A 20555-nucleotide genomic window follows, 5' to 3' on the forward strand; every position below is an offset into this window, starting at 1 on the left:
CTAAGCAAGAACTCATTGAAATATGTAATTACAATTTCTTCAGTGGAATAGAGTAAGGCGTTATTGATTGATTGATTTTGTGTGTGGGGGTGTTTGTACATGTGTGGACATACATACAGCAGAACACATGCTGAGGGCAAGGGGCAACTTGTGTGGCTGCCAAGGAACACCTTGCAGGAGTCAGTCCTCACCATCTACCATGTGGATTGCAGAGGCCAAATTATGGTCATCTATTTTCATGGTAAGTGTCACTACACACTGAATCAATCATCTTGCTTGACTCAAAAAAGTCAGATTTATCGATGATCTTAGAACTAATGGTGTGACAAAGTAAATTCTTCTTAGTTGTGTTGGCCATGGTATTTTGTTATAGCAACATAAAAGTAACTAATACACATGGACTTTGCATCAGGCAAGGAATTCTGTGCTGAGTTTCTCCAGGATTTGTGTTATAGCTGGATGCAGACATGTGCACACACATACACATGCACTCACATACACAGTCATGCACCTTAGTTGGTCATGGACTCTTAGTTGCCTTCCATTAAAAACTAACAACAGCCCACTTTGTTTAAATACTGCTCAGTTGGTGTGAAGTAGAAAACAATGGACTGTGTGCAGGTGTGTTATATGTAGGTGTTACTGGTTGTAATTGAAGGCTACAGTGATCCCGATGGTCATGCAACCAGTGCTTCCAGGACACCGTCTTCTCTGAAAAAGACATTCGGACAGGTAAGCTGCACAGCTGTCATTGCTCACCCCCGCACTGACAGGAGACAAACCTGAAGAGGACTGAATGAAGTCTCAGGTTCTTGTCCATGCATGCAATATGGGAATCTAGGTTTGCTGTGTCCATAAACCAAGCTTCCTATGCCCCCTTCCCAAGCATGGGAACACCTGGCCAAGAGTGGGGTTCAGGCCAATTCACCTGAGGTTGGATTTTGCTCCTTCCTTTGGCCGGATGACTTCAGCAAGCCATTCCTGACAACCCTTAATGACTTCTATGCAACAAAAGCCAGTTTTCTGTCAAATGGCCTCAGTAAATCACTCACAACTGAAAAAAGTAGAAAACTGAATACCAATTTAGTTACTCAGCTGACTGCCCTCACTCACTCCTCACATTGGGGCCACATAAAGAGTTAGATTTATTAAGGAAATGGTACAATACTGATGTCCTTTGGAAGGCAGAGGGCTAGCCAGTGCCATAAAAACCTCTTCATCCACCTGCATCTCTGCTCATAACTTAGCACCAGGCAGTGTTTCTTTTGCATTACAGACTTTAACTTCCAGGACTCCTTAGTAAAAAAAAGGCAAAGACAGATCCTAAAGGCACTGCATGAAAAATTTCCATAAATAATTAATAATCAATGGAGCATAGGTTCCAAGGTTTACTGACAAACCAGAATGAGAACTAACAGGGGGGGCACTAAGAGCAACAACACCCAAGAGAGTTATGGTTTTATAAAGGAAATATATGTCATGGAGACAGACTATTTAGGAAAACAAAATGCTTCACTATTAGCATTTGGGGCAAAGACTAGTTGCAGCTTCACAAGGGAGTTACACCACTAAGCAGAATGTCAGCAAGACCCAAAGTCCGGTAGAAAACCCTCTCTGCAGTGACATTCTGACCTTCAGCAAGCAACTCATTTGGGAAAGGGGAATCTGCAGATATGGGGCTGGATTCAAGCTGGACTGCCTAGTGCGTCAGTGAGCCAACACCGATTGCTTCCCCTTTGTGCCTCACTCAATAACCTGTTTTCATCAGTGGTAGGATTGAGATCCCGAGGATTGTACAAGATGACACATGTAAAGTATCCAAAGCCCAGAGACAGAATATAGGGAAGCACAGTGACTACTGCCTGAAGTTTGGCTGGCTGTGAGGATAATTAGACAGTCACACATGCACTCCACACCTCATTGGGCAAACATCTCCTTAAAGTGCTCAGCTGAACTTAAAAGACTTAAAAGTTTCTCACCAAACAGAATAGTTCAAAACACACATACACACAAAATTTAAAATACATTAATCATACAAAAAATAACCCAAAATTCAGGCTTTTATGCTCTAAACCTACAGAATGTGTTGCTAATTTTCTATGATTTATCTGAAACACGATCATACTTGAAGCACAAAGTAATTTAACCTGAAAATTGTAACTGGTGGACTCTAATGATTTCACACTTATTTTCAGATAAGAAAGATTTCCTATTTGTCTCCGATCCACAAACCCATATAATCTATTAGTGACTCCATAACTCCGTGACATGAAATAAATGGGGCACGATAAAAGGAAAAAGCAATTACCTATTTCAAGTCTATTATCACTGCTGAGTTCCCATTACAAAGAGGGAAACAACAGTAAATAAATGTGTGTACACAAAAATGCACACACATACACTCACACCCACATAAATATGCACATAAGTACTCACAAACAGACACAGATGCACACAAACAGGTACATATACCACACTTGCACACACACATACTCACATATGCACATACATACACCTCATGCATTTACACATACACACAGACTCACACATACACATACACATACATACATGTACGTAAACACACACACACATACACTACGTGCACACACTTATACACCACAGACTCCCATATGGAAAAACATATATACTTTCAGGCACATATACAGATACACATAAATATACATGCATGCAGAGAGACAGACAGAGACATGCACACATGCATGAATTTATAGAAAGAGACACTCCTTATAAACCAGAGAAATTAATACATTACAGACACATCCATCACCATAGATTCACATGACACTTCCCCCACAAGAGATTGGTGATCCCCAAGCACATTGTCACTCAGTATCTGGGTTTCCTTCAGATCTTGTATACAGACAAACATTTGAACAACAGATTGTGAGACATGCAGTCCAATTTTATGACATAGGAGTTTACCATAACTTATTAGGTAATTTTTAATTTGGAATTATAAATTAGGTAAGCAGCCAGCATCCACTGCCTGAGGACCACCTCCAAGTAAGTCTTCACACCCCAAGCTCAGGAAATTAAATTAAATCAAGTACTGAATGCAAAACCTTTCTTAGAAGCAGTGTCAACGAGCAGGTAATATATGTCACAGTCTTTTGTTAATTCTGTAAGACCATGTTGAGGGCCCAAGAATACAATGAAAGGAGACAAAACAATTTCAGTATAAGTATCTACACAGTGAGCTCAGGCCTGTTTTTGTCTTGTTCCTGATAACTCAAAATGGCCACAGTCTTCTAACAGATTTCCTTCTCAGATAGGTTCCCTTCCACAGTAACTGCATTGGGTAAGTCATAGCCCGTTTGTATTTGTACATTAAAATGCAGATTGAGAATTGAGCCACAAACATTTTTAAATTGTTGGATTTTAAGAAGCCATCCATTGGGGATGGAGAGATGGCTCAGCACTTAAAAGCAGTTATGTTCTTGCAAAGTTCAGTTCCCAGTGTGTACATAATTGTTCACAGCTATCTGTGACTCCAGTTGCAGGAGATCTGATGCCTCTTCTGATCTCTAGGAAACTACACACATGCAGTGCATAGACACATGCATATTCACATACAGTAACACAAAATTTTTTAAAGAATCATCCCGTTGGTTCACTAATTTGTAACACTATCTGTGAGAAAAGAATCATAACTGAACAGTCTAGAATTTTCCTGCCCTTTGGGATAGCCCTGCGTCTTATAAGTCTTCCCAGAAGTTACCCATCTTGTCTCTGCTGAGTATAAACTGCAAAGTAAATATTCTAATAATGCTTTCTTTTCATTTAAAGTTTCATGTTCTACACAGGAAACTCACGGCATAGAGAGTGAGGCCTTTCCAACCTTCAAGCCTAGGCTGGGCTCCCATGCGAGTACTCCTCCTAGCTGCAAACCCTATACCAACCCATCTCAAAAGCATCTGCTCTTCTCCATGTAAAATACTTTGGTGCGGACTGCGTGTGCTCAGAGGCTCCATTATGTCATCTTTAGGACTTAAGCTGAGCATATTCAGAGGACATTCTTTGTTCCTGATGTTATCTTTATCATGGAAGCAAAGCATTTTCAGATGGGTTTCTGTTTATATTTGTGACAGAGGCTAGGCATGCTCCAACATGTTCTTTTTCTCATTTTAATCCTTTGTACATGTTTTCATGACCTGGAGTAAGTATGTCCCAAATATGTATGGTGTCTTCCCTTCCAGAACCTTCTCGTCCACCCCAGTTTTGTCAGCAATGTGCCCACCACTAGCCTACCTTTTTTAAAAAAAAAATTATCTACAGCCTCCTGTTGCTGATTGGTCAGTAAATAAATCACTGATTGGCCAGTGGCCAGGCAGGAAGTATAGGCGGGACAAGGAGAATAAATCTGGGAAGTGGAAGGCTGAGTCAGAGAGACACTGCCAGCCACCACGATGAGAAACAGCACGTGAAGATGCCGGTAAGCCACGAACCATGTGGCAAGGTATAGATTTATAGAAATGGATCCACAGCCATACAGTTTGTAACCAATATAAGTCTCTGTGTTTACTTGGTCGGGTCTGAGCGGCTGTGGGACTGGCAGGTGAGAGAGATTTTTCCTGACTGGGCAGGCAGGAAAACTTTAGCTACAGCCTCCGTTTATAAGATCCATGTGATTTCTTGCCCACAGGAGGCATGGCTTTCTGACCCCATTCTATTCTTACCTTATGCAACCAAGATATCCTTATCTCTGGCTTTGCACTCACCTGCCTGGGAACCAGTTGCATTTGGTGACATTTTTGAAGTTTTACTAATATTTGCTTCTGAAGAACTCTGCCTGTCAACCGTGGTGACAGAACTGGCCAATCACAGAACAGCTGCACCTTCAGGACACTGTCACCTCATGGGCAAAAATAATTAATGCTGGAAACAACTCATCTTTCATACTCACCATGACAAAGGACACTCACTAAAAGCACATTCATTTTTACATTTCAACATTGCATGAGTTGGCTGTTTGAAACCTGGGGCCTATGCAGGGTCCCTTGGCTCAGCATGGGAGGAGGGGACTGGACCTACCTGGACTGAGTCCACCAGGTTGATCTCAGTCTGTGGGGAAGGCTTTGCCCTGGAGGAGATTGGAATGGGGGGCGGGCTGGGGGGAAGGTGAGGGGGGCGGGAGGGGGGAGAACAAGGGAATCTGTGGCTGATATGTAGAACTGAATTGTATTGCAAAATAAAAAAAAAAAAAAAAAAAAAAAAAAAAAAGAAAGTGGCTCACTTCCTGCTCAGCTAGGTTCACCTGTCACTCATCAAATATTGGAGAGCAGCCATGGACATGCTCTCACAGCACCAGCAAGAATTCCTATCTATCTCTTATTACTTTTAGCATGAAAAACAATAAGGACAGATTCATAAATTCATTTATGTCTTCTGAGTTTGTTCATTTTCTAGTTAATAGGTTTGACTTCTAAATTACAGGTTTTTTAACCTTATAGAAGTTATACATGTTTTTTAGGAAATGTTAAAACTAGCTTTATTTGCCTTTTATTTTGCCTGATAAGTTCCAAGACTAGTTTCCTTTTTTTAAAAAAACTTTATTCATTAGCTTTCAATTGTGGAAATTGTAGGTTTTGTAGCTCTAGTTAAGTTTTTTAAGGGCTTTGGAGCATGTTTCTGACATCCCTGTAAATTCAGATAGACTGGATCATATCAATACTTAGTGCTATTCAGCCATTTTTATTTGGATCAACATTTTTTATTCTGGATCTCTCTCTCTCTCTCTCTCTCTCTCTCTCTCTCTCTCTCTCTCTCTCTGTAATGATTGTGAATGTGTCATTCTACAGTGTGGGTGTACTTCTTTGGGCTTTAGCAGAAAAGTAAAAGTGGGGCCAGGTAGGCCCTGTGCCCTGCATCAGTGGAACACTGGTTTGCATTCACCTGAGGAGCATACCTTTCTGCAAATGTATGTGTATGTTCTTCCTGCTGGATCATAGGCCTCTCTTCTCCCCAGCTAAAAAGCTTTGGATGTTTCAAGAGTTTCATTGCTTCCCAGAAGCATTGCCTGGGAAGGAGTTAAAATTCTCAGCTAGATTTCAGACAAGCATTATTGTAGCTGAACTACTAGATAGGAAATGTGGGTTTGTTTCAAAGCTGAAGGTAAATAGTGTCATTCTAGAATCTTAAGACATCCTAGGAGTTCCTAAATACATTTCCAACTTCACTGCACAGAGAAAATATTGTAGGAGCATGTATTGTACCTTTCCTTAATGCATGGCCTATTATATACAAAAGACATGTTGGGGAATAGAGGTGGCAGGCTAGAATAAATTCCTCACAAAAGGAGCCACAAGAACAAATCCATATTTTATTTGTAGCAGAGACTGCACCGCCTGCACTAATACCAAAATGGGATTAAAATAATACAATCCTGTTTCCAAAAGGATTTGCCTATTTACCCCTCTGCTCAGCCGTTTCTTCCCAACTGGGACGAGAGACAAATACTAAATGAGAAAAATCCTTATTTGAATCTTTCTGCTCTTTCATTCTGGATTTGATTCATATGAAATAAAACAAAATTTCCCCATGCATTGCGTTGGGATGTGGAGGTAGAAAAATGACTGTGTAGCTACATTACTTATTTCTAAACCATTTCTGAACTTATTTCTGAATATTTGAATGCTTGTTGAAAACTCGGCAATAAGGACAAGGCAAAGTGAACTTAATTCTATGACTAAATCTGGAATTACAGATGCTTAGCCTCAGAACCGATGAGCACTTCCGAGTGAATACTTTATCACCATGAGATCATCAGTCCAGGCCTTGGCTCACATGGTGGGGTGAGGTGCATGGGAAATAGCCCCCACAGGCTCATGTGTTTGTATAGCCACATCACTTCCTTATCTCACTCTGTTCCCTGTGTATGGAGGGATGTGATCAGCTTGCCTCATGAACTTATTGCCATACCAGCTCCACCGTTGGAAATATAAGCCAAAATATTTCTTCTTTCTTAAGTCACTTCTATAAGGTTAAAACTTAATTATGGTGTTTTATCATAGCAGCCTAGAATAGTAACCACTACATACAGTGACTACTGTGGAGTAGGAAGCATAATATGGGACCCAGAGTAACAGCCTCTTCCTCATGGAAGTGACAGAGCAGTGACTGACAGCTCTTACATGCAGCTGCCTTCCCCATTACTTCCTGGATGGACTCTGTTCCACTTTCCAGAGCACAAGCATACCATGTTATTTACATGAAGGGTCTGAAACTACTGCTCCCCTGATATAATAGTATCCCTCCTTTTTCGACTCACCAAGAGGCTCTTGGGAAACCATCTCATACTAATGACATCATTACCATCATTTTACACATAATAATTATTTGAAGGAGCATATTTGTTTGAAATTATATAGCCTCCTAAGGAAATGAAGTCAATATCATGTATTACTACAACAGCTTGTGTGCAGACTCAATAGAATTTGAACATAAACATACGGAGTTAACTACCTAAATTATATGAAAGAAGAAAAAGCTAAAAGAATATCAATACACCCCCCTTCAACACCAAGGGAAAGAGCAGAATAAGCACAATTAGAAAGTGTGGCGCTTAGAAAAGAAGTGAATGAAACAGAAAAAATGAGCAATTGGAAAAATAGTAAAGCCAATGCTTGTTACTGAACAATAAAGAAAACTGATAAACTATTGGTTAGAAAGAAAAACACAGGAAGTGTCAGTCCACGCTTCAAAAGAAACTAAATGTCAGCACTGCCATTAAAAATAACTGAGTACTAGTACTGGGACCAAAAACGAATGGGTCTCATTATTGTTCCTAATAATGACTGAGTACCAACACAGATTCCACAGACCTGCAAGAAGACCTAAAATAAAGTCAAAAGGACTTTGTATCAACATCCTTGCCAATGATGCTAAGTGGACTGGTGTCTTGCAAAATATCACTTCCCAAAATTGACACAAGAAGAAATTGAAAGACGTAAAAGCCCTAAACCAATCAAATACACTAAATTTACTTTCCAATAATGCTACAAACAAAACTCCAGACATATACCTCCCTCTGTTGAATTTTACCAAAGGTAGACACAAAAATTCCTCATGAACTACAACACATGACATCCAACTGCAACTTAAAAAGTAAGATCTATGACCAAATAGACATAACCTATAGAATAAACTTACTATTAGAAAAAAAAGAAAGAAAACATACAGATTTAAAATGACACATGAAGAGCTTGTGGCAGTATTAATCATTTGCTCTCAGTAAAATTCCCAAAACCACATGGTGCTCTCAAAATAATAATATCATGGAAAATCTAAAGAATTATATATCAAGTTCCAGTACAGAGATGAAAGATTTATCAGTACTCTGAACAAGGAAAATGACTATAAAACAATTTGTGAGGAGAGGATTAATGGCAAGAAGGGTGGGAAGGGGTCTCATGACCCAGGAATCATAGACAAAAGGAGAAGATATAGCCATCAAGTCCTCAGCAAGGGTCCACAAAAGCCAAACCCAGGACTTCAGCCTTGCTGAGTCAGCTGCCACTGTGGAAAGAGCATTTAATGTTAACCAGAGAGCAGAAAGGGACTCTGCACATCAAAGTGGTCAATCACAGAGTTGCCAACTGGTGTTTGAGAACCCCTCTGATATGCTGCTGTCACTGGTGCTCCACCTGATGTGCAGGACACAAGAGCAGGAAGAACAAATCCTTAGTGCTTCATGTCTACACTGAGCCCTCTCTGGAGAGCATTACCATAGGAATAGTGAGACACAGACAGGGAACCAACGTAGCCTTATATGGCTGGAGAAAGACCAATGGCACGTTGAAGGCCATGATATCACAGCTAATGGTACAGAGCTTCACTCTTCCCCACCATGATGGTAACAAGGGGAGATGCTCACCTTTACCTGCTCTATGGAGCACAGCATATGGCAGTATTGCCATGCAGCATCATAGAAAATCACAGAGGAGGCAAAAACAGAAGAAAAAAAAAGAATGTCTCTGTGTGAATATTGTGACTATGTTCAAAATCATTCCCAGGTAGCCTGCAAAGAATTACTTACTAGAATTAATTGAATTTATAAAGGTCACAGGATACTCAGTTAATAATAAATACTTAAGCCGGGCGGTGGTGGCGCACGCCTTTAATCCGAGCACTGGGGAGGCAGAGCCAGGCGGATCTCTGTGAGTTCAAGGCCAGCCTGGGCTACCAAGTGAGTTCCAGGAAAGGCGCAAAGCTACACAGAGAAACCCTGTCTCGAAAAACCAAAATAAATAAATAAATAAATAAATAAATAAATAAATAAATAAATAAATAAATACTTAAATTATAGAGCACATAAAATCATCAACCACATATGAAAACAATTGGCAAATTGGACTTCGCACAGATTTAAAAATCAGTCATTCAAAATACAATGTTAAGAGTGTAGACTTCAAGATATTATTAAAATAATTTAGCCAAATAACTGGTATTCTGAATATTTGGAAATTATTCAGAAACCCAAGACTCAACCAAAGGAAAAAAAAATACTTCACGGCAGATGATACCCAGCCAATATTGTACAGAAAATTTTAACACTGTTAGCCATCATGGCAATGCAAATGAAAACCATAGGAAAAGAAGACTCCAGTATGCACTGACTAAAATTGAGGAGACTAGGTACAGCACATCATCAGTGACTAAGTAACCTGGCTTCCTCACTAACTGTGGGATGGAGAATTGGTGCAAGCCCATGGGAATCAGGCCAGTTACTGCTTCAAACATGATCCTTCTGTCCTGCATATTCCATGACTAAATATGAATAGCCGCCAAGGATGACTTAGAGAAAGATTGTAGTGTTGTGTGAAAAGATAAGACAATATATATATATATATATATATATATATATATATATATATATATATATATGTTATAATGGAACCCATTATGTTGAACAATTAATATGTGCTAATAACAAGTTGCCAGTATAAAACCTGGATACAAATGACCACAGGAGTGTCATTTATGGTGAGTGAAACCAAGTAGAACAAATTAAAACAAGTGTTCGTTAAGCGTAAAACAAATGTGGCCTAGCCCTATGAGGGTGAAAAGGGCAAAGATGAAGCCAAGTCAAGACTACCAGTGGAAGAAGTAGAAGAAAAGGGATAGGTGTGTTATTTTAGCTTTTATCTACACAACCGACCATGCCATTCCTTCTTGTTTTATCTTTTCTTTTTCTCTCTTCTCTTCTCTTCTCTTCTCTTCTCTTCTCTTCTCTTCTCTTCTCTCCTCTCCTCTCCTCTCCTCTCCTCTCCTCTTCTCCCCTCCCCCTTCTCTTTCCTCCCCTCCTCTCTTCCTCAGTTCCTTCTTTCTTTCCTTTCTCCCTCCCTGCACCCCCTTCCTTCCATCCTCTCTCCATCCCTTTCTTTGATAGGGTGTTACTATATAGCTCAGGTTGATTTGAAGCTTTCAGTCTTCCTGCCTGGGCCTCCACAGTGCCAAGTTACAGGAATGCATGACCACATCTGACATATGACTTTATTTATAATAACTCTAAACAATTCAAGTCAATCAATAGAGATCATAAATGCATCCATTGCCTCGGAAAAAAAAAAGTAAAGAAAAATGAGTGGGACTATAAGGGTACATAAGGACATTGGTATGAGAAAAATATCAGTTAGGGTAACATTTTACGATCATATACAAAAACACATTACATTTTAATTTGCAACATATATCTTTCAATTTTTACTAATTATAATTTAAAAATGTGAAGATTGCAATCCAAAGATTAATTTGCCAACCTAGTTTTCAAAATCATTACCAGGCACTTGTATAAAAAAATCAAGAAGTCATCTGGTGTGTTTTCGGAATTGATGATAGTACCATCAGGGACCTGTAGGAAGGGCTGTTGTGATCAGAGGAGAGTCCACATGTTGAAGTTAAGATCTGGGAAGCCTCTACCTTTAAAAGGTTGTGTTAGAAGACTTTATGAAACCATTGATGTCTATAGCTCCACTTTCTTCTTACTATCCACCAGTTTTCATTCTTTTTACTCTCTGACTCACCCTTTCATACTAAACATGTACTAGAGACAGTTATACAATCACATATATATATATGTGTGTGTATTATATATACGTGTGCATGCATATATATGTTAAAAGTATATGTAATATATGTGTGTGTACATACATATATACATACATCTCACTGACTTGTAAAAGATTTACAGAGGTTTGTTATGCAATATATGGAGTTACATGCTAGCCAAACAATAGTTGTATCCTTGTGTTTTATGCAGCCTTTGAAGTTGGGGGTTTGGGGTGAAAATAAGGTTACGAAAAAAAAATAAAACCTCCTCTGCACCAATGCAGCAGTGAGACAAGGTCAAAAGGAAGGAGCCAGGGGCACAGAGCCAAGAAAACCAGCCACCTAGACATGAAAGGGGAGAGAAGGCAGGCAGGTTTAGAGCTGAGGAAATTCACTCAAGGTAGTTCCTCCCTCCTACCCAGATGTGCTCTTCAGACCAATGCAACCTCAGAGGAGTCCTGAATGTCTCGTTAGCTGAACCCTGTTCCTCAATGCAATCTCAGAGAAGTCCTAAATGTCTCATTGGCTGAGCCCTGTTCCCCAAGCCAAGGGCAGGTTTCTGAGCCCATGTTAATTATTCTTTCAGATGCTGTGAGTTAAGCCAGGAGAGACACAGCTAGAGGGAAACTGAGCTAGGCATCTGCTTCTCTAATTATTTTTAGTATATTCAGATGGAGTGTAATATATTTCCTTATAAAGGGGAGGGAAGGTATTTATTATGGGAAAATGGAATTGTTTCATATTTTAAATTTAAAAGTATATGACTTAAAAGGAGACAAACAATATCTTTGTATACAGCATTAATTATTTTGAAAATTATTTTCAATTATTCAATGAAAATTGAAAATTCACCATGATCACAGTATTCTCAGCCCTCAGCTAAATGGGAAAGGGTAGGAATTGTCAATCAATGTTCAAAATGAGGGAAGAAAAAAGATGATCTCAAACATAAAAAAAATCAATCATTCAACTAGAAATATGGTCATCCACATAAAACTCCTTCAAAATCCAGTAAATCCATTTATAGCTCTTATAGCTTATTAATATGGATAGTTTCCCAGTAAGCTATTTTAACAAACTATTTTTACAGATCCCCTACCTTGAAGAATAAAAGTCAATTAATGCCATTCTGACTTTTTGACACTTTCTCTTTCTTTTTCCCAGAAACCAAGGTCTAAAAATATGATAATTTTATTGCTGTTTGAAAGAGAATGTAAAAACGATTCTTGAAGAACTTTTACTACGCCTAGAGCTGTGGACAGCCTGCTGTATAATGTTACTTTAACTAAGCAAAGATGTGCTACATTTAACTAAGCATACAAATGTTATGTTGTATTTGTTTAATGCAACGTAAAGATGTGTTGCTGTTTCCCCTTGCCTGCCTAAGGCACCCGACTGGTCTAATAGAAAGCTGAATGGCCAATAGCTAGGCAGTAGAGGGATAGATGGACCTGGTTGGCAGAGAGAATATATAGGAGGAAAAAAGAGAAGAGAAGAGAGGAGAGAACAAGGGAGAAAGAGAGGAAGACTCTCCGGGCCAGCCAGCTGTCAGACAGACACAGCAAGCAGTGACAGCACTGTTGTTCACAGCTTTCACTCAACACTTTTGACTTTTTTTTTTTTTTTTTTTTTTTCCGAGACAGGGTTTCTCTGTGTAGCTTTTTGCCTTTCTTGGAACTCACAGTGTAGCGCAGGCTGGGCTCAAACTCACAGAGATCCGCTTGGCTTTGCCTCCCGAGTGCTGGGATTAAAGGTGTGCGCCACCACTGCTAGGCTCCACTTCTGACTTCTCTTTTTTCTTTTTTTAATTATTTTTTTAAATTTTAATAATTTAATTTAATTTTACATATCAGCCATGGATTCCCCTGTCCTCCCTCTCCCCACCATCTCCCCAATCCACCCCCCAATTCCCATCTCCTCCAGGGCAAGGACTCTCCTGGGGATTCAGCTTATGGCAGATAATTCTGTGGCCTGTGAGGACTGTTATACACACTGTAGGTAATTTAGCAGCATTGATGATTTGTACCTGCCACTAAACTAAACTCCTCCACCTAACTATGACAACCAGAAATGTGTTAGACTTTACCATATCTCTCTTGGGGCATGTGTAGAGAAGCAAAGAAAGAGAGCAGGAGGAAGGGAACAGAGGGGGAAGGGTTGGGAAGAGAGAGAGAGAGGAGCTGCATAATAAGATACTGTTTCAAGAAAAAAAATGAATACATACATATATATATATACACATATATATATACATATATATATTTAGTTAGGCTTCAGCTTAGCTATATATTAATATGACTGGGTGGAAGGATGGCAAAGAATGTTAGACATTTATGTCCTCAATTCCATACTTATATCTCTAGCATAGTTGGCTTTGTCCTATCCCAAGCAGTCATATATGCCATCATTCCCAGTTTTATGTGATTCTGGGCACTGAACATAGGCCTCAGGTACAATAAGGAACACTCTGCCAACTGAGTTTCATCCCCAGCTCCCAGCAATGTTTAGGTGACTGTGAGCTGAAGGCTGAGGGACTTGGAGCTGAAAGACAGCTTGGCTGTCAGGAGCTCTACAGCTGTTACCTCCAGGGGCTACCAGACTTGTCAGTCTGGGCTCCTTCACCCTGTAATCTCCTGACATGAAGATCATCCTCTTCAGTTCCTGACCTTGTGGCTGACCAAGAGTGACAGGTGTCAGGGTCTACATCTGGGGTTAGCATGAGGCCAGCACCTTTGAGTAGCATCCACAGCAGCTCAAACCATGGCTACCCAAGCATCAATCCAGGCGTCAGTCACCATTGCAGCTAAAAATAGTGCAATACTTTGATTTTTATCTGACCGTTGGTTCACAAATTGCTCCCTCCAGACATCATAATGACAATCGGGGCAGGAAGACAGAAGTTCTGCCAGGCTATAGCACTAATCTAATGTACGCATTGTGCAGCTGAACCTTTTCCAGGCCCTTGGACCTACATTCTTTCACACTATCATCTGCATAGTCAGCACTAACAAGCAGGGTTCTCAGTGATTAATGTGCTCAAGCATGCCATCCCAGGTTTGAATAATTAGAAAAACTGTGATATTTTAACAATATGAACTCAAGATTTCCTGATCCTAATGTTCCAACACTAACTTTCCTCTCTCATTATTGTGATCATTGCAGAAAATCAGGGTTAATCTTCTATGAGCTAGAGAGGGCAAAGGAGTTTTAAATGCTGTGGCTTTTCCCTTGGTCTCATAAAACAATGAGTACTTCATTCTCTCCTATTTTGGACTCCAGTTTTCCTTTAGAGATCCTGATGGATTTCTGTCCAGCTTCTGATATTACTATGGAATTATGGTTGAAAATCCATGACAACTTCAATTGTTTTCAGATTTGGGACAAATCAATAGTGCTTCAAAGTCAGAGAGTCCATTCTAGGTGCCAATGACCATGGGAGACAGTGCCCCTGTGCCCATAAAGGGAAGGTTGCTCACTTCACTTTTCTTTACCTCAACAGAGACCCAAGTGAGTGGCCCTAATCACACATTGTGGGACAGAATCACCCAACAAAGATTGCCAAGCCATTTAGAGGCTGACACCACTCAGCACAGGAAAAAGCCTACTAATGTCACCTGTGTGGGCCTCAAGGGTGTGTGTTGCACGTAGAAAGTAAGGAAACTGTGCTAAACAGGCACACTTGTGGAGGTCAGAGGTCAGCTTGTGGGAATCGGTTTTTGCCTTCAACATGTGGGATCCAGAGACTGGACTCAGGTTATCAGGCTTGGGGGCAAGCATCTTTACTCACAGAGCTGTAGCTAGAGTTTTCCTGCCTGGCCCACAGTCAGGAGGAATCTCTGTCACCTGCCAGTCCCACAGCCGCTCAGACCCAACCAAGTAAACACAGAGACTTATATTGCTTAAACTGTTTGGCCTAATGGCTCAGGCTTCTAGCTATCTAGTTCTTACATCTTAAATTAATCCATTTCTATAAATCTATACCTTGCCACATGGCTCGTGGCTTACCGGCGTCTTCACATGCTGCTTGTCATGGTGGCGGCTGGCAGTGTCTCCCTCCACCTTCCTGTTTTCTCTGTTCTCCTCTCTGTTAGTCCCGCCTATACTTCCTGCCTGGCCACTGGCCAATCAGTGTTTTATTTATTGACCAGTCAGAGCAATTTGACATACAGACCATTCCACAGCACAGGGCCATCTTGGTGGCCCTAGTATTTTAAAGATATTTTAAAACACTTTTTAAACGTAGTAAAGTATGTATTCCTGAGTTGTATTCAAATTACAGGGCAGCCAATAACTCCAAGCTGAAAGCCCTATGTTTTCTTAGTTGGAGAATTATTATATACCTAAAGTTTATTCAGAAAAAAATATCCCTGTTATGACAAAGAAGAGAAGCTTCCTTTGTTCTTTAGAACAACATGTTCAAAATGTTTAACAAAACAACTGCTAGGTTTTTGTCACTGCATGTTGGGAGCAAGAGCAAACAGCCTTTGTACAGCTTTAAGTGCTATTGGCTAATTGTCTTTGAGAGACAAAGATGGGATGCAAAGGAGAAAAGGTTCACTGGTTTCAGGACCCCCTCCCCAAATGACAATAATCTGATACTCTTTGTAACTATCTTTCCCATCAACTATGGCTGAATAATGAAAGAGAAGCACCCTCTCCTTTGTTTGCCCTGAGACACTCACAATCCCATTCCCCACATGCCATGAGGCATATGGGTAAAAATGAACAACACCAGAGTTTTTTTGATGTGTTTGGCCAGTTTATGTTTTGATACCTAAAAAAAAAAAATCTTCAAAGAGACTGCACATAGGCCTCTAGGTGTGGAGCAGAAGGAAGAACTAGAGCTTTGCAACATCTAGACAAACGCAGCATCCAGCCTTCAGAACATGCTCAGGTGCAAGTGTGACCACTGGGCAGCTCCAACTCCAGTGCAACATAAAGAGACTGAGCAATGGTAGAGCACAGTCTCCTTCTTCCTGTCTCCCCTAGCCCAGCTGTAAATGCCCCTGAGTGGAAGGACGATGGCAACATTGCATGTCACTTCATGGATAATCATGCAGCTCCCTGAGCACAGACTCTATTTGTATACCACTCAATGGAGCCTCATTGCAAAATGCAAGAAGCTTAACCATATTTATATCAGTATTCCCGTCACTGCTCCTGTTACAACAGTGAGCAGAACAAGAAAAGTATTCTAGACTTTATTAACATAAAATGATATCAATATCACTACCAGAACCTAAGAGGATAACAAATTCTTGAAAACTGTGAGACAGGTGTCAATCAAATTAACACACGGAATATATTTCCTCTATGTAAAAGAAATGTAGAAAAATATTAAGAGGAAGAAAATAGAGGTATCTGAGTACATATTGAGTAAGCATTGTAATGGAAATGGAAAGAATTAATTTTCTCACAGTTGTATGTGCTAATATTTTGAATGAACAGCACCCCCAATTCCTCTTCTTCTAAGTAATTTTGCTATCATTGCTCTAACTCTGCTCTTCCAACACACTAAGAGGCTCAACACTTGTAGGTTATAGACAAGTGAATAGCTAATATTTAAGAGGGAAGAATGGATGTCAGGACATTTCACATCCGGTGAATTGAGACTGTGTAAGCAGATACAGTGTCTACATTCCAGTGATAGGACCATGCACTCTAAGAAAGAGAAAGAAAATTCACCTAACTCATTAAAAACTAGGGACAGCTGCTGTACTATCTATGACAGAATTTTTTTAAAAAAAGTATTTAAAGGCAGGAAAGTGATATCTCCATTGGCAAAAAAAAAAAAACCCAGAAGCCATGTTATACCTGAAAACAGCATACAAAGTATATTTGAAACTAACTGTGTTGAACATGCTAACTGTATATTTTGTAGTGATTTAAATCTCTCAGCTAGTTACACAGATAATTTCCAGTGATGGTTGCTTGCATTCCACAAAGATATGGCTAAGTTTTTTAAGGTGGATGAGTGTCTCTGCTGGCCAAGATATCAATACCATTTCATTGACATCAGCAGCCTCATTCCTTCTGCCTATCTCAATCATGTTATAAAACTCCAGGTAGTGAACACAATCCAATTAATGGAGAACATGAAACCAGGAGGATAAAGGTTTGGTTAGCCTTAAATATGTACATTGCACTGTTGACTGGGGCTGCACATACAGCTGGGAGGCAGAGTTCTTACCTAACATATAAGAGATCCTGGGTTTGACCATAACATAGCAAGAAAAAGTATGCAATAAGTATTTTCTAAATGTAGTTTAGTAAAATCTGACCTTTTTCCAAAGGGATATCATCTTTCCTTTACCAATTAAGAATTGATTGTATGATATTTTGTTTGACTAATGGAAAATGCAATATGAAAATCATACCGGTAAATATGTTTCCTTGTGGTAGAGATTGCACATAGAAAAGGCACAACTATAATAAATAGAAATGAGGAATTGTCCTAACCACAGTTTTCCAGAGTTCAATATTGCTGAGAGTTCTCAGTTACTCTGCCCTCTCAGAGTGGATAGGTTGCTTTGTTCCTATTTCAGCCTAGCCTTTCATTTAATTTTTTTATTTCTCTTTGAAAACCACAGTTACTTAAAAACAACAGCCCATTGTGACTTTATTTTAATTGCCTTGATAATATTGCTGAACAGATCACGATCAATCCGAAAAATGTGTTCAATAATAAGTTTGCAAGATAGAAATTAATGTTGGCCATGTGACACAGACACAGTCTCCTGTTTCTTTATAGTAGATTATATTTTCTGGCAAAGAAGTATGAACATAATTATAATTTTCTTTCAGAATGGAGTAACCAATCATGCCACTACTCTATGATAGAAAAAGTTGGCACTTTACCTCACTTTCAAGTTCCCTTGTTGGGGCTGTCCATCATAAACTGATAAGATGTCGAAGTCCTCCTCTAGAGCAAAGGTATGAAAGGACAGTTGTATCCGGTTGCGTTCCCCAGTGATAATGATCCAGGTGCAGTTGGCATAGTTGGGGTATCCATGAGGAAAGCCAGGGCTCTCGATGGTGCCATTGGGTCCCTGGACCAGGCCACCACAGTTCTGACCTGGGCATAAAACCACAAAATAGTATGTTAGTAATCATCAAGCTATAGTTATAAAAATGCCTCTGCCATTTTGACCAAAACTTTAATGATATATTTTGGGGCCTTGTGCATGAATATTAAACACTAATTATTATTATTATTTTTTTTTTTTTTTGGTTTTTCGAGACAGGGTTTCTCTGTGTAGCTTTGTGCCTTTCCTGGAACTCACTTGGTAGCCCAGGCTGGCCTCGAACTCACAGAGATCCGCCTGGCTCTGCCTCCCGAGTGCTGGGATTAAAGGCGTGCGCCACCACCGCCCGCATTTAAACACTAATTTTTATCAGAGGCTCAAGGATAGCGCGAGAATAACAGAAGGTGAAATGGAAGAGAATCACAGAATCACATTCGGGAACTCACACCAGAAGCTTCATTTTTAGACTACAGAGGAACACATTTTCTACCAATGATCTGTTTAGAATGCTGAAATCCCCTTGTCCATCAATTCTTTGTTGGAGACTTTAAATCACAGGCAAAATCAACATTCTTACTGTTACTGTAATGCTCTCAGGTTCAATATAGCTAAATGACTTTGGCATGTGATAACAGGGATAGGAAGCACCAAGGTTAACTTTCCCAGACGGATCTGAGCCTGTTCTGTTAACAGGAGTGTTATAATACAGAAGGATGCAAGACTATAGAGTTTATCTGCTGGGAAATAGAAGGCATGAAACAAGCTAGTATGAGAAGAAAATAGTAGCATAGCACAGGAATGAACACCAGAATGTCCCCACAAACAGTGTCCTCCTTATACAGGTGGGACATCCTGCATGGACGAAAGAAAACACTGTGCCAGAGCACTGGAGTAAATAAAGATAATCTTTGGAAATATAGCAGTGCAGAAAACACCCATATCTCCCCAGGTAGATACCTATGCCATCCTGTGTTTCATAAATCCAGCATTCAACATCACTCCCAGGGAGAACAGAGATGACAGTGTCACTTAAGAGGAATTTGATGATGAGAAAATGTTTGGTGTCATGCACTTCTCCCTCAGCAAGACTAGGAAATAGGGGAAGAGCGGGAGATGCACTTGTTGCTCTTTGCCTCTGTTTCTGAGGAGTGTGTGTGTGTGTGTGTGTGTGTGTGTGTGTGTGTGTGTGTGTGTAAATGTGTTACTGATTCTACCTCAGGGAGTCTCTTGATATAGTCATATTCCTGACCTAGTTCCACACACCAATCCTCTGCAATGTACTGCAGTCAGGCTTTCTTTGAGGAGCCAGCTGCTATAAAGATCTTACCTGGAAGATTAGTAACAGCCTCATGTACAGTCCTCTGATCCCCTTCCTCATTAGACATCCAGAAGCTCCTTTCTTTCCATTCCCAACCTAATACCACTTCCTGCTGTTCTGGTCCTTCCTGCCTCATCTTGGCTAAAGACCTCCCACTAAGACCCTTCCTCCATCTCCCTCCCACCTCACTGCTTTACCTACACACAGCTTCAGTGAAAACTCCCTAGTCCTAATGTGATTAGTTTTTCCTCTGCCCAGTTATCTTTAACCATCTACCTGATTGGAAAATCTAACAGTCAGATGAATCAGTGTAAAAGGACAGCCATTAAGGTGTGGCAAGGCCAACTTCTCTCTCTGGCCCTCTGCATTGTGTCCCAACATAAAAAACATCCCTTTTAGTGAATGCCAGTATCTAATTGGTTTGGAGATAGCCATGTAATTTCTGGATTCTTTGCAGCCTTTCCTTCCATCCCAACTGGACCATTTCCCACCAACATTTTGTGAATTCTTCCATGACGACTGTCGTGGAAGTTTCCAAGGAACCTGGGTTTGCTCTGATTATTCCATGTTGTGTAAGTATTTGAATACAAGTATTATCCCAGCTTTCTTTGTTGTACTGCAAACAGAGAATTATCTCCAACTACATTTTAGACTTAAAAAAATCACCATAGTAGGTCTCAGTGAGCTCAAATCTTTCATGGTAATATTATCAAATGATTGTAGGAGTTTGCTCAATCTTAATAAAAAAAAAGATTTAATGAAAGGGATTTATGAGTTTAAAACCAAAGAACTAATAAGAAGCCCATTTTCCACTAAATTTAAGTCTAACAATAATACTGTAACAAGTGGATATTAAAGCTGTAGGGATTTGAAAGGGCTTTAAAGGAAACAGCTTCTCTGGTTTATCTAGCAATTCTTACTTCAAAAAAAAGTGAAGACTTGATTATAAATTGGAGAAAAGAAAAAAGAAATTCAACAGAAAATGTCAGCTGGAAAGAAGTCACTGTTAGACACCCATCATGTCGCACCAGGTTCCCAGACACAAAGCGTTCCTAGGAAAGAACATTCAGTCAGCCTTCAGGGTACCAATTAGTACAGTGCATTTTGCAGGGTGAGTCCTGTTTGATCAGCAGACAAACCTTTCC

At 39.9% G+C, this 20555-nt stretch overlaps 1 protein-coding gene across 1 annotated transcript in view; it reads right to left on the reverse strand.

Annotated features, from left to right (window-relative positions):
- Window positions 1–18943, reverse strand: part of Csmd1 (CUB and Sushi multiple domains 1) — a 1274530-nt gene extending 1255587 nt beyond the window's left edge. Inside the window, 2 exon segments of the mRNA XM_059244994.1 lie at window positions 17926–18142; window positions 18913–18943. Coding sequence (XP_059100977.1) covers window positions 17926–18142; window positions 18913–18943 — 248 coding nt within the window.
- Between the last annotated feature and the right edge of the window lie 1612 nt (window positions 18944–20555).

This window comes from Peromyscus eremicus, chromosome 17 (genome assembly GCF_949786415.1).
Source record: "Peromyscus eremicus chromosome 17, PerEre_H2_v1, whole genome shotgun sequence".
In the NCBI taxonomy this organism is placed as follows: Eukaryota; Metazoa; Chordata; class Mammalia; order Rodentia; family Cricetidae; genus Peromyscus; species Peromyscus eremicus.